The 14,881-nt window shown below is 38.0% G+C and overlaps 1 protein-coding gene across 4 annotated transcripts; it reads right to left on the bottom strand.

Annotated features, from left to right (window-relative positions):
• Positions 1–2,315: 2,315 nt before the first annotated feature.
• Positions 2,316–13,783, bottom strand: LOC108329501 (zinc finger protein VAR3, chloroplastic). Of its 4 annotated transcripts, none has more exons than XR_008246741.1 (8): positions 13,294–13,783; positions 13,087–13,204; positions 12,194–12,513; positions 11,919–12,017; positions 10,285–11,839; positions 9,187–9,277; positions 3,534–3,626; positions 2,316–3,027 (listed from the first exon to the last, which is right to left on the bottom strand). XR_008246741.1 is itself a non-coding variant. In XM_052872146.1 (7 exons), exons 1-6 carry the CDS (start codon positions 13,656–13,658, stop codon positions 9,215–9,217), a joined length of 2,520 nt encoding a protein of 839 aa, XP_052728106.1. In that variant the 5' UTR covers positions 13,659–13,783; the 3' UTR covers positions 2,316–3,626; positions 9,187–9,214. The 4 variants fall into 4 exon arrangements, 2 of the variants coding, with proteins under 2 accessions (XP_052728106.1, XP_017419217.2); XR_008246742.1 differs by adding an exon at positions 9,355–9,386 and having other exon boundaries at positions 2,316–3,626; positions 13,294–13,782; XM_052872146.1 differs by having other exon boundaries at positions 2,316–3,626.
• Positions 13,784–14,881: the final 1,098 nt, after the last annotated feature.

Here is a 14,881-nt window from a genome sequence, read left to right as displayed (position 1 = left end):
TCGACACACATCCTCCATTTTCCATTCACCTTCTTCACCAGGATGACATTGGTCGACCACGTCATATATCTTGCCTCTTGTTGAACCCTACTTGCAACAACTTCCTAGCTTCGATCTTTACAGCTTGTCTTCTTTCTTTGCCCAACTGCCTCTTCTTTTGGGATATAACACTGACTTCTATGAATGTAGATAGTTGATGGGAGGCCTTGGGTCAACCCTTAAGAGGTCAGCTGCTGCGTAAGCAAACAAGTCAGCTGCTTCGAAAGCGAATAGGTTAGTGTTGTCCTTTAGCATTTAGCCAATCAAGGTTTCTTCTTCCCCTTCAATTGCTACCCCAATCTTCAACCCACGATCACTAAATAGGGCAAAGTGTTGTGTTTCCCTCATTGGCTCCATCCTTGCATCATTTCCTACCCGGGAATCAAGACATTCCCCCACAGTAGCCTGGTACTAAGTGAAGGGGTCGGAAGGCGTAGAATAGCGAAATAACACTCTTTAACAGTCTTTCGATCTTCGTGTACAATTATGATGTCCCCAAACGTCAAAGAGAACTTCATCACCAAGTATCCTCACCAATACTTTAAGCATGTTCAGCAAGGAATGCTCCAACATAACATTATATGATGTACTGCCGTTGATGACCAAATATCTAACCGGTATTGATTTGTGTTAAACTTCCTTTTTCGAAGTGTCTAATTGAAAAGAGATACTTTGTCTCTATACTAATTCACTTAACATGAATTATGTTATATTATACTTTAAAAACTCTTTAAAAAATGACAATAATCTAATGTAAAATCTCTTAATTATCTTTTCTAATCTCTCACGAAAAAAATAAATAAATGTATTATTTAATAGTGAACAACTTTTTAATCTCCGCTGAGTAGATTTTATTAATGCTACTCTTAACTACGACAATAGATATATTGTTTAAAATAAATAAATTTTTCCAAAAAAATAATATATAATATAAATAAATACTCTTTATCGAAAATAACTTCAAGAAATGAGAATTTACAAAAAGATAATACACCCTTGAGATGGCTATTGATATACCACTTTAATATCTAAATCAAAAAGCTCATGTGCATTTTGAAATTCTTAAGATGTAACATAAGAAAGCACAAATATAATCATAATAAAGTCATATACAAAATTGAAAAAAAGAGTTAAGAAATTTACACAGATTTCTATATTGTGTCATCCTACTTCAATCTATATTTATTTTCAATAAGCACAATGTTAGTGAAATTATTCTGGCTTGCGTTCAAATAACTCGTTAAGTTGATAAACCTTTCACTTCACATAAAATAGGTTGAACTCAATTTAATAAACTTACAATACCTCTCTTCCTAAACATTTGTTTTTGGATGGACAAATCCAAAATTTGCATACAATAACAAGAAAGTGCTTAATGTAATGTGAGTCAGTTTCTGATTAATTCTAAATCAGTCTGAACAAAATTAAAAATTAAAATTGCATCTTGTTATAAACTTTTTGATGGACATAGTTTAGAGAAATAATGATGTTGTACATATTAAACTTGTTTTCTTTATACATTGATTTTTTTCTAAAAAACACACTTAAAATATAATTAAATTATTAAAAATTTGATATTATTTCTTATCTACTGAATATAACTCAGTATCTCTTACCAATATGAATCTATTCTTTGTTGAACTAGTACATGTCGAACTATGTACTCTCATTTTCTATTCGGATAGTGTAATATCATATAGCAAACTTAATTATCATAATTCATAATTAACTTCGATGATTTAAAAACCAAGACGTATTTGAGTCAGTAGACTCATATCCATCCAGTTAAAAGTCTATAAACAATAAATATAAATAACATGAAATATGTTAGTTATGTTTCATTAATTATATATTCATATTCATTGCTTGTTAATGTGAAAGACTAACTTGGACGTTCAAATGTCATTTGTAGACATAATCTCCTTTTGTCTTAAGGAAAATGAACACTTATGAAAATGACGAATACTTTGATAATCAAAGGTCGACAGTTTTTTTAAGGGTCTTTATAAGATATATATTTTGGCTCTGTAAGAAGAAAGTTTCATGTAATATATCCTATCAACAACATATATGTGTTATATTATAATATCTTGTGAAACTTCATTTATCACATTAAACCCTGCAAAGAATAATATTTATCTCAAAAGCTATAAGCTTTAGCTTTTCTATTTTGTCGGAAACCTTTTATTCCATTTTTACCTTGTGACAAATTTGGAAGCCAAAATGGTAGGATAACTTACCACAATGCCCAATGCAACTATAACCCTTACAAGAAGTAAATTGAAAAAATAGTATAACTTCAGAGGAGAAATTGCTAATTATTATTAATTTTTTCTGATTATTTAGTGGTCTAACTGAACAGTGAAGGTGTCATATATTAACTTCTGTCTTCTAAATAAAAAATAAATAAAGATTAGACGGTATCTTCTCAACAGCTTGGGAAATTCATCACAACTCACCTTCCAAACTTTATACAAGCTTGCTTTGTTCTGTCTATAAACCAGTGCACAGTGCACAAGACATGTTTTTCAAGAGATCATAGATTATGTAAATAAACAGAAGTAGCATAAAGTTATTCTAGCAAAATAAAACTGTATTTGAAGTCTTGGAATCACATAAAGTTCGCAAAAATATCACTGATACAATCATTCACGGTATCACTTCATATTGAATATGTTCTACACTACACTGAAGAAGATAATGCAGGGAGACAAATATATGAAGTTGACTTAGTGGTAAAGTTAAAAGAGAGAATAAAAAAGGTTGTAAGTTCAACTTCCTTCACTGACACTAACTTGAGAGTTAAAAGATTAGCTTAGTAAGTTGGAAGACAAGATAGAAGAGATTATGGGTTTAACTCTTTCCAATAACATAATAATACTAACAATGAACATTGAAAATAAAAAAATAAGATGACTATAAGATACCATCCGTTGTGGTAGTAACTGACAAGATTGGCCAGAATGATTATACACACGGTAACAGCATCTGTGACATACAAAGGAGTGTACCTATATCATAAACGATGGTACTCCTATCTGATCTCAATTTATAAAGTGGGTTATTTGTTTTTTATTCCTTAAAGACAACCTGTACCCTGTCATAAAACTTTGCATAGATCCCTACACTCTCTAACAGACTATTATTAACTCAAATTGATGGAAAATCACAATATTGTTATTCCGATTTTTTAGTTAAGGAGTCAAACTCATAATTTTATAATTTTCGATAAATTTTAACCAATAGTAGAAAGTGTGTTACAACAATTATTTTTAAAGAGAATGTTTTTAACACCATTTGGTTGGTTATCACCAATATTCGCTTTTTTCCAAGTTCATTCTCACACATAAAGATACTAAAGAATTCTATATATTCGACTGCTGTAAAATTCATTCACATGAAATTTAATACATGAACACACATATCTAGAGACTAAAACCTTAAAAAAACCTAGGTCAAAAATTGAGCAGAATTAGACAGATAACATACGATACCTCTGCAGAAGACAGTCAAAGTTGTCGATTTGGTGTTTGTTTGTTCAATACATAGGTGCCAAGATCGCCAAGTTTTACAGTAAAAACATCATTCTGAAATGGAAAGCCATATAAAAACAAGTAATACAGCATGCAAGGAAGCCACATTTTAAAAGTAGTAGGAAGAAAATAATATAATCATACAATAGGAACTGCCAGACATGTTTTTTAGAAGATGAGAGGAGGAAGGTTATTTTTCTTGTTGAGAGATGTGCCTCTGAAGCTTTTACAGAAAAGAAAAGTTTTTATTGAATAGAATGAAAAGAACAAGAAATAGGAGAGCGCAATCTCCTTCAAGGGCTTTCCCTTCACAGAACTAATGCTCAGTCAACAAAATTACATCCTTCCCCTCTCCTCCCCTTTCTTATGTATATCTAACTAACCCCTTAAGTAACTAATTCATGAGTATATCTGTTAGACCATTAAAAGTGTATATGAGGAGGATTTTGGAATTAAGACTGGACCTCTTGGCCAGTGGAGGAAGGGAGGCTTCCTTGGGGGAGAGTGAGATATCTGTATTCATCTTTTCTTATCATTACAGAGGAAATATCAATACATATACATACATATTTCTTATACTGTTGAGTGTGTGTGAGTATTATTTGCTGCTGTTCGGTTCCTTGCATAAAGGAACCTAACAGATTTGGTCCGACCTGCCGGATCATTTCGGAGGGAAGAGGAGTGCGCGTGATCGGAGAAGAATGGAGGGGCGAATGGTGGCTGTGGAGTCGACAATGGAGGAGTTGAAGGCAGAAATGCGAACGATGACTCTCGAGTTTCGACGAGCCCTCGGAAGACGTTCTGGAACCCGCGATAGGAGTTCTGAGGGGAGTCGAAATTCCGTCCAGGGTGATCGAGAACGAAAGTCGACAGAGAGCTCTGATGAAGAATCGGAGGAGGACCGGAACGACGTACAACGCAGTTGGATGAAGCGAGTTGAGCTTCCAACTTTTGAAGGTACTGATCCAACGGGATGGATAGCGAAGGCTGAGAAATTTTTTGACATCCAAGGAGTGACGGAGAAAGAGAAGATGAAGTTAGTGTATATCTGCATGGACGGAAGCGCTAACTACTGGTTCCGCTTCTGGCGGAAGAAAACTCGACATCCAACATGGAAGGCGTTCACGGAGGCGTTGACGAGGAGGTTCGGCGGATTAATTAGGGGAACCGTCTTTGAGAAGTTGGCCGCGGTGCGACAGAGAGGGGGCATCGATGAGTATATCCAGGAGTTCGAGGTACTCGTGGCGCAGGCGACCGGAGTAACCGAAGACCAATTGCTGGGATATTTTTTCGCGGGTTTGCAGGAGGGATTACGAAACGCTGTGAGACCGCATGACCCACGCGATTTGTTGACGGCGATGGAGAGAGCTAGGGACATCGAACAAGTGGGATGGACGTCGCGAGGAAGTAGTGGAGTGGGAGGAAGAGGCGGAGCGACGTGGGGTAGATATTCCGCGAGTTCAGGGACGGTGGCGAGGACAGAAACGTTTCGCGGACCGTCAGAGGGAACGGTGAATGGCGGCGGAGGGCAAGGAATGAAGAAGGACGTTAGTGTGAATACGATGGCTTCGAAGGCTGGTAACAGTGGAGGAGGAACCGCGGGACGAGGCATTCGGACCCTGTCTTAGCAAGAATACATGAAGCGGCGAGAAGAAGGACGTTGTTTCCACTGCGGCGGACCTTACAGTCCAGGTCATCGTTGCGCTGAACGGAGCATGCGGGTGATGATATTGGCGGAGGAGGATGAAGATGAAGAAGCGGAGGCAAGTGTTGAAGTAGAACAGAAGGCTATGGAGTTGTCGGGATTGTCCGCGGGTGGCCTCTCACAATCGAACACGATGAAACTGCAAGGTTGGGTGCAGGGGAAGAGAGTTCTAGTGCTTATTGACAGTGGAGCTACCCATAGTTTTATATCCACCCGATTGGTGGAAGAGCTGGGTCTGGAATGCACCGACACACGCCCTTATAAAGTGTGTTTAGGGGATGGACAAAGGAAAGAAACCAGCGGGTATTGCACAGGAGTCTCGGTGTTATTAGAAAACTTAGAAGTTAGAGATAAGTTATATCTCTTTGAATTAGGCGGTGTGGACATAATATTGGGAATGACCTGGTTATCCTCCCTAGGAGAGATCAAAGTAAATTGGGGACAGCTCATCATGAAGGTGGCGCATGGAGGAAGAGAAGTGGAGGTAAAGGGGGATCCATCATTGACACGTAGGGTGGTGACTCCTGAAGCTCTTATAAAAGAAAAAGGGATTGAAATGCTGTCTTTAGTATGGAGCTTAAGCCAAACAGAATTGATGAATGAGAAGACGGAAGAGAGTGGCTTAAGGCAAGAGGAGGAGGTAGAGCTGGAACAAATTCTGAGTGCTTTTGAAGGGGTATTCCGAGACCCCAAGGCCTCCCACCCGAGAGGAGAGTGGATCACAAAATCCCTTTAAAAGAGGGTAGTGAGGCCGTCAATGTGAGGCCATACAAGTACCCCCATGAAATGAAAGCTGAGATAGAGCGTCAGGTGGAAGAGATGTTGAATTTGGGCATTATTAGACCCAGTAACAGTCCCTACTCTAGTCCTGTAATATTGGTAAAAAAGAAGGATGGAAGTTGGAGGTTTTGTGTGGATTATAGGGCATTAAATAGAGTAACAGTGGCTGATAAATATCCCATTCCAGTCATTGAGGAGCTGCTGGATGAACTTCAAGGTGCGTCATATTTTTCTAAAATTGATTTAAAGGCTGGGTATCATCAAATAAGAATGAAGAGGGAAGACATTCCAAAAACTGCTTTTCGGACACATCAAGGGCATTATGAATTCCTTGTGATGCCCTTTGGATTAACAAATGCACCAGCCACATTCCAGGACATGATGAATTCAATTTTAAGGCCGCTATTGAGGAGGTTCGTGTTAGTATTTTTTGACGATATACTTATCTATAGCAAGACTTGGGAGGAGCATTCTCAACACCTCACTCAAGCCTTAAAAGTCTTGGCTGAACATGAACTTTTTGCAAACAAAAAAAAGTGTGAATTTGGGAGAAGACAAGTGAGATATTTGGGGCACAAGATATCGGCAGCAGGGGTGGAGATGGACAGGGAGAAGGTGGCAGCTGTCTTGGAATGGCCAGAACCCAGAAACATCAAGGAGTTAAGAGGGTTCCTTGGATTAACTGGGTATTATCGCAGGTTCATTAGAGATTATGGAAAAATGGCTAAACCCCTTACTGAATTGTTGAAAAAAGGAATGTTTAAATGGTCTAAAGAGGGGGCCATGGCACTGCAGAAGCTTAAAGAGGCAGTGACTACAGCTCCAGTGTTGATTCTCCCTGATTTTGAGCAACCCTTTGTTGTAGAATGTGATGCTTCGGGTACAGGCGTTGGGGCTGTTTTGTCCCAGAAAAACAGACCCATAGCCTTCTTTAGTAAGGCGCTATCTGACTCTTCCTTAACCAAGTCCATTTATGAGAAGGAATTAATGGCACTTGTGCTTGCTATACAACATTGGAGGCCGTATCTATTGGGTCAGAAGTTTGTTGTTTTTACTGATCAGAAGAGTTTGCGTTATTTACTGGAACAACGCATCACAACTCAAAGTCAACAAAATTGGCTAGCTAAACTTTTGGGGTACGAATTTGAAATCAAATATAGGACAGGTGCTTCCAATCATGTGGCGGATGGGTTATCCAGAAAAGGCATGGAGGAGGAGGAAACAGATAAGATGCTACGGATGATATCACGACCATATTGGCTTGAATTTCAAGAGCTCATGGAGGAGGTGGAAAAAGATGAGAGTTTGCAGAAAGTATTGGAGGAATTAAGGGTAGACCCTAACTCTCATCCAGCTTATACGTTGGAACATGGAAGATTACATTACAAGGGGAGACTTGTATTATCAGCAAAATCTGTTTGGATCCCTCGCTTGTTGGCTGAATTCCATAGTAGTGTCACGGGAGGGCATTCTGGGGTTTACAGAACCTATAGACGGGTGGCCCAATCTTTGCATTGGATAGGAATGAAGAAAACTGTTACAGATTTTGTGGCTGCATGTCTCGTATGCCAACAACATAAATACTTGGCAGCTTCTCCCCAAGGATTGTTGCAGCCTTTGCCAATACCCAAAGCCATTTGGGAGGAGATTAGTATGGATTTCATTGTAAAATTACCCAAATCTCAGGGGTTTGATACTATATTGGTGGTAGTGGACAGACTTAGTAAATATGGCCATTTCATCCCAGTCAAACACCCTTATACAGCCAGATCCATCGCTGCATTGTTGGTGAAGGAAGTGATTCGGCTTCACGGGATACCCATGACCATTGTAAGTGATCGCGACTCAACATTCATGAGTGTTTTTTGGCAGGAGATTTTCCGCCTGCAAGGAACTCAGTTGAACATGAGTACTGCTTATCATCCAGAGTCAGATGGCCAAACGGAGGTGCTGAATAGGGTGATGGGAACGTATTTACGTTGTTTTAGTTCTGAACAACCAAAAAATTGGAGTACAGTCTTGCCTTGGGCGGAATATTGGTACAATACTAGTTACCAAGGAGCTTCAAAATGCACACCTTTTGAAACTGTGTATGGAAGACCCCCTCCAACTCTCACACGTTTCATTCCTGAAGAAACAGTGGTGGAAGCCGTTGCACAAGACTTACAAACAAGAGATGAGGCTTTGACACAACTTAAATATCATCTGGCCAGAGCTCAAGATCAGATGACCCACTATGCCAACAGGAAGAGAATGGACACCAAGATCAAGGAGGGAGATTGGGTATTCTTGAAAATCCGGCCTCATAGACAAACTTCTATGCACACACACTTACACCCAAAACTTTCTGCACGGTATTATGGACCATTTTTGGTGGAGAAACAATTAGGACCAGTTGTTTTTCGCTTGCAGTTACCTACAACATCAAGAATCCACCCTATTTTTCATGTTTCCCAATTGAAGCTAGCTATAGGGGATCATTCGGTGGAAGGGCAGCTTCCCACTGAACTGCAGGTTGACAACCCTATGTACACACCTCTAAAGGTATTAGAGCGCAGAAACCAGCTGCAACAAGGAGAGGAAATTCCCCAAGTTCTAATACAATGGCAAGACGATGGGTTGGATGGAGCTACGTGGGAAGAGGAACAATACATTCGACAGCAGTTCCCTGATTTCAACCTTGAGGACAAGGTTGATCTTGGGGAGGAGGGTAATGTTAGACCATTAAAAGTGTATATGAGGAGGATTTTGGAATTAAGACTGGACCTCTTGGCCAGTGGAGGAAGGGAGGCTTCCTTGGGGGAGAGTGAGATACCTGTATTCATCTTTTCTTATCATTACAGAGGAAATATCAATACATATACATACATATTTCTTATACTGTTGAGTGTGTGTGAGTATTATTTGCTGCTGTTCGGTTCCTTGCATAAAGGAACCTAACAATATCTTAACTAACTCTTCTCCATGTATTCTAATACCTTCTTTGTAAAACCAACTATGAGGCCATAGCTTTTTTCACCTCGGCCGAAAATGTTAAAAATATAATTAAGGGGTTGTAATAGCAATAACAATAATAACAATAAAAGAAACAGAACCAAGGAAACATAGTATTTGAAGAAATGAATTTACCTATGGATGCGCATGGATATGTTTAGCTTCAGGGGTTTGGCTTAGGTGAAGTCTGAATAAAATGGTACACCTGTAGACTACTATTTATGACCTGTAATAGAAGGTAACAATCATTTAACTTCAAAATTTTAATTTGTTTACTGCTTTTGTTTAAAGATACAGACTTACGTGAAAATATTATATGGGAGTGAAACAAAGGCCTGTTGGTCAAAAAAACACAATCAATAACAGAACATGCTAGGCCTAGAGAGAGGGATTTGAGGGAGGTGTTGCTCCATGTAGCAAAGAAGCAGAAGACATTTTGCATTCATTTTCAGTGAACAAGGGACCAACGTAATTTCAGAAACTAACATCCATAACAACATAAATAAACTTCACGAAATGAGAAAGTAATCACTTGTTAATTTGAGCTATCATGTACTGCAAAAGTCATTTGACACCATCCCAATAACATATTTTATTCACAACATTTGTGAACCCATAAACAACATGGCATTAAAATTATGGTAATATCCTTAGCATGAAATAATCCCAAGTTGTTTGATTTGAATTGCAAATCTGATTTGCAGAAGATAATAAGTGGAATCTTAACACAACTACCTCTCAAGAAAGTGCACACCATAAGTTGAATTGCAAAACTGATTTTTGATGTGGTCACATTTAAGGTACATATGCACCAAAGTGCACACCTCTTAAGAAAATTAAAGAAAAACCTTCATAGCTTGCCATGATCTCAACATCAAAAAATCCAAAAAAGAAAAAGGATTATTTTAATTTTTATAAGATTAACAACTTCAATTCCACGAAAACCCAAAAAACAAATTTGAAAGAGAAAACTCGTTGGATCAAAAATTCCGAGGCAACCTACAATGGAAAAGGAACAGAAAACTGGAATCCTACATCAGAAACAAAACCAGAAAATACAAAAATGAAAGGTTTTAGTACTGATTATTTCCAGCATCTTATCATCCATTTTCAATATTTGCCAATAACATTTTAGCTTCACAACGAAAAAAGGAAGCAAAATGGTAAAATAATTAATACTACAACTACTTTTCAGCTCCCTTCATTTTCGTTTTTACTTGGATCTGAGCTCACAGTTGGTAGATTTCTTCTGTATTGCTGAGATGTCAATCTCCTTTCCAATGGAGTTTTCCTCTTGCCTACAACAAATCTGTTCACCCCTTTGCGCATAGGCATTATTGAAGGAAAATCTTCATCTGGAATCTGACTGAGTTCAGATATATCCTTAATTTGTGCAACACGCCTGAACCACCTCTCTGCCTTTGCCTCCTCTGACATGTCCAAAGGATCTGGTTCCTTCACGGCAGACCCCTCCAAACTCTTCCCTGTCCACTCTGCTTTACCACTCTGGTTGTCAGATGTTGGAACTGGGGATGAACTCCCAGTCAAATTTGGAACGTGATCTTGATTGAAACTCTGCCTTGAATTTCCACTGGTTCCTGACCAAGACATAGAGCCAATATCATTGTTATTTGAGCTCTGTTCAGAAGACTTTGGACTCTGTTCTGGTTGAGCTCTAGTATCATCCGATATCTCTGAAGCCTTCTCTGCCACCTCAGAAATGGAAGATGTACCATCATTGGACCTATCCATTGAATCTGTTCCATCTGCCTGCGGCTTGTCCTTTTTAGCAAAGTAATCTGGGGGGAAGGGGACAAACGGAACAAAGTTGGTTTTGCTAGCTTGTTCCATTGCCACTTGTCTCTTATATGCTGGTGTTGTTAAAGAACGATCTTTTTTCTTGCTAACAACAAATCGATTTTCTCCATTACGCATGGGCATTATTTCAGGGAAATCCTCATCGGATATTGCACTTGTCACATCTGGAAAATCATTCAGCTCAGCAATCTTTCTTAACCATTTCTCAGATTTTTCAGCTTGTTCTTTCTTCTTATCCTCTGTGATATTTGTAGAATTCTTAGAATCTTGTGAACTGTCTCCCAAACTAGCATATCCGATATCAGTGTCTAACACCACATTTTTGCTCTCGTCTGATAGCAAGTTCTCAGACTTCGGGCCAAGTGAATCTGCAGACAATGGACTGGGAGAAACAGTACTAGTGTAGTTCCCTTGAACATTTTTATAATGTGAAGTATTGCTATAGCTAGCAAATGAAGGTTGCCTGTCTCCGCCAGCATTTTGTTCAGAAACAATGTTGTTATTGCCATATTGAGGAAGGCCAGCTGAATGACCTAGCATGTCATCCAGACTGTCATGGGACTTGATTGGCTCCCCAACATTAAAATCCTCAGTCCCAGAAATGTCATAATTAGACAAGTTTCTCTTATATTGAGCGTTAGCCAACCTCCTCTCCAGTGGAGTCTTTCTTGTGCTCACAACAAATCTATTAACTCCTTTCCTCAGTGGCATTATTTCAGGAAAATCTTCATCTGCAACCACACTGTTAATATCAGCACTGCTGTCTAGTTGAGAAACCTTGCTAAACCAACGCTGTGCCTTTTCTTCATTAGCAGCTAACCTAGGATCAATATCTGAAGTATTAGGATTGTTTCCATTTTCGTACTCCTTATTTGACATGGTATTGATGGCACCCAAAGATATTTGTCCAGGTCGCTTGCAATCACACCTTAAGCAACTCATGTTCCTCCCATAGTTAAAGAAATCACACCTTCATAACGACAATCCTGTTAATTGGATGTCTATGACAAGTTACACGGAAAAACATTTTAAGGAAGGGTAATACTTACTGAGGACATTCCCATTCACCTCCAGCGAGTTGCCTTTTTGGCCTTGCTTCATCACACTCAAGACATTTGATGTTTCGGGCAAAATTCATGAAATTACACCTGCTCAATATTAGAGAGAAACAGACTTATCAGAATGGTGTACAATATTTGAGGAGACAAAATTAACTATAACAATTGCCTCACACTCTGCCCTTGGTGTTCCACCATTACACAAAAGTAACACATTTGATAGTTCATTGGGACTATAGTTAAAATTAAAAGTAATAAAATAGTACCTTGAGCAAATCCAATCACCCCTCTTCATTTCAATCTTTTGTGCAGGAGGCTTTGTATATCCAAATCTTCCAGCCATTTGACTTTGCACTGAATCAAAAGAATTTGATCCAGGTGCACTATAACTCAGTTTGAAAAGTTCATCAAAGAGATTTCTGACAGATGATTCAAGAAGATTTCTTTCATTGAGACTGTTCCCTTCTGAAGGGACATATGGATCACTCGCATAGCTCAGCAAAAACTTCATTAGGTCAACCGTATTTGCTCTATCAGTGTCCAACACCTGTGAAGAACATATTGAGCACAGCTGGGTTTCGATGCACTTTTCAAAATTTGAAATTAAGTGTTAATACATGACAGAAAATATGTTCCATACGATATCATGTACTGTTTCATTTATTTCGGAATGATTTGAAACGATGATCCTTGGCATAAGTTCAAGCTTCAAGTGAATCTCCACGTTTCTTTTGACCCAAAAGGAGTATGTATTTAAGAAAAGGTTACACTGTCGAAACTTCCAACACTATTTTTTTTAACGGCTTTCTAGTTGCTCGTTGCAGACACCAATGTGTTACTTGCACTCATACATGATAGCAATCATATTACATTTGCAACATGTAATATTGAGAAATAAGAACAAACCTAGCTCTGAACTAAAAGGCTTATAGTAAAACAAACTCATGGTTGAAATTTGACGATTAATAGATCAAATACTAACTACAAGCAATCAATAATATTTTAATTGTCAGCAGAAACACAGTTAACGCGATAGTGAATGTTAAAAATTTCTTACACCAAGCAATTGCTCCTTAACACGAGCAAATTAACATTCTCCACAACGAAGTAGTGAGAAACAAAAAACAGAGGATAACTAAGAAGAAAGAAACAAACTAACATTGGCGTCACCGTTGGACAGAAAGGACTTCATCTTCCTGACGGAATCATCTGCATCGCGGAAGAGAAAGGGGGAGCCGTGCTCAACCACGGCCGCAATATGTCTCGTAGAAAGCAACCTACCACCATCCAATCCAATTCACTTCAATTCAGAATAGAATTCAACAAAATCGGATAGAATTTGGGGGGAAAAAAAGAAGAAAGGAACCTGAGAAGGTTAGGGCGGTCGCGTGCGAAGGCCAAGCAAGCGGTGGCGTCGCGGAGAAAGGAGTAGGAGAGATGTTGGGCGGCGGCGGTGAAGGCTTCATCGGGGAGGGAGGAGAGGTAGCCGGCGGAGGATATGTGAGAGAGGAAAGAGGAGTACTCAGGGCAGGGAGATGAGTAGGCATAGGAAAACTGGGAGGCTCTGAGTTTGAGTGGCAAAGGTGAAGATGAGAAAGAGAAGGAAGAAGGTGAAGCAGAGAGGCGGAGGGAATGGGAAGAGAGGAGAAAGAGGTTGAAGTGGTGGTGGCGGCGGAGCAGAGGGAGGGGAGTGGAGAGGAAGAAGAGGAACCTTGGGGCCACGCCACTCATTTCACACTTCTTCAGCTAAATTCGCTGCACTTGTAATTTGGTTTCCTCATCTAAATTAAAACAACATTCCCACACATCCATATATACATTACATATCTTAATATACTTTTAATTTCTCACGATGATTGCTTCGCTGCCACTTGTGTTCTCCATTTGGTATCCCGGTTTGAATTTTTTTTTACAACAAAACCTAAATAAACAAAATTTACCGATTGACTCCATAGATAGATATTTTTCCTAAATATTCTCACATCCCGAAGCTGATCACCCTTTCTCTATTCTTCTAGTTAATTTTATGTGACAAGAGTTTACCACACCTAAATTAAGAATTTTTGCTATGAACTTTTCAAAACATGAAAATATCTTAAAGCATTTCAATTTTTGCAAAGACAAATATTTTGTTTGATGTTGACGAACTCAAGGACTTCATTCTATGTTGAGAGATATTACAACATCATGCAATTTTATATTTGTATATATTATGCTTTTCAAATAATTTATTTCGTCTAATCATCAAGAGAATCTCAAGAAAAACCAATGTAAGAAGATTTTTCAAAAAGTGTATCCAAACTATTTTACGCCAAGAACTTATTTGAAAAAACAATCCATCACATCTATATAGTTCATCAATCTTATATACGATCCTATTAAGAGTTAAAAGATATCTGACAAAGGTCTCATAATCATCACAATGTGTCTTCAAGTAAAAGTTTACATTAAATATTTCATTACGAGAATTTAAAGCAACTATCCATGTCTATGCTAACGAACAAATAACTCATCCACATCTCACGAACTAGAACAAGAATCCACAACAACATTGTTTTTGCTTTTGCTTTTGCTTTGACGAAAGTACAGTTATGAGAAAAGAAAGTTACTTCCTCATTTGTTTCCACATTTATGTCAAGAAATGAAAGCATAAATTTGCAAGTAAATACATTTTGAAATTTCTCATATATATATATATATATATATGCAAAGAAACTCACGAAAAGCCAACTGGAAAGAAAACTTTATAAATATATACCCTTCAATTTTCGATTACATTATATATAATGTAAATATATAATATAATATAATGTAATAATACATAATTAAAAATAATAATGCACAAATAAAACATTATAAGGAGATTAACAAATAAATATAATAATTGATAACACTAACTAATGTTGTTATTATTAATAAAATCATAGTTAAAATAATTTATATAGTAAAAGTAA

The sequence above is a fragment of the Vigna angularis genome, chromosome 2, assembly GCF_016808095.1.
Source record: "Vigna angularis cultivar LongXiaoDou No.4 chromosome 2, ASM1680809v1, whole genome shotgun sequence".
In the NCBI taxonomy this organism is placed as follows: domain Eukaryota; kingdom Viridiplantae; phylum Streptophyta; class Magnoliopsida; order Fabales; family Fabaceae; genus Vigna; species Vigna angularis.
Note: the sequence above shows the minus strand (reverse complement) of the source record. Positions and strands in the feature narration are given on the sequence as shown.

Bases quoted from the DNA above. Each gene is read 5' to 3' on its own strand.
- LOC108329501 (XM_052872146.1), bottom strand. From the start codon at position 13,658: ATGAGTGGCGTGGCCCCAAGGTTCCTCTTCTTCCTCTCCACTCCCCTC. The intron at 12,018-12,193 runs GTACTATTTTAT...AATATTGAGCAG, and splicing joins GGTGATTGGATTTGCTCAAG to GTGTAATTTCATGAATTTTG. The intron at 9,278-10,284 runs GTGAGCTCAGAT...CTTCTATTACAG, and splicing joins ACAGAAGAAATCTACCAACT to GTCATAAATAGTAGTCTACA.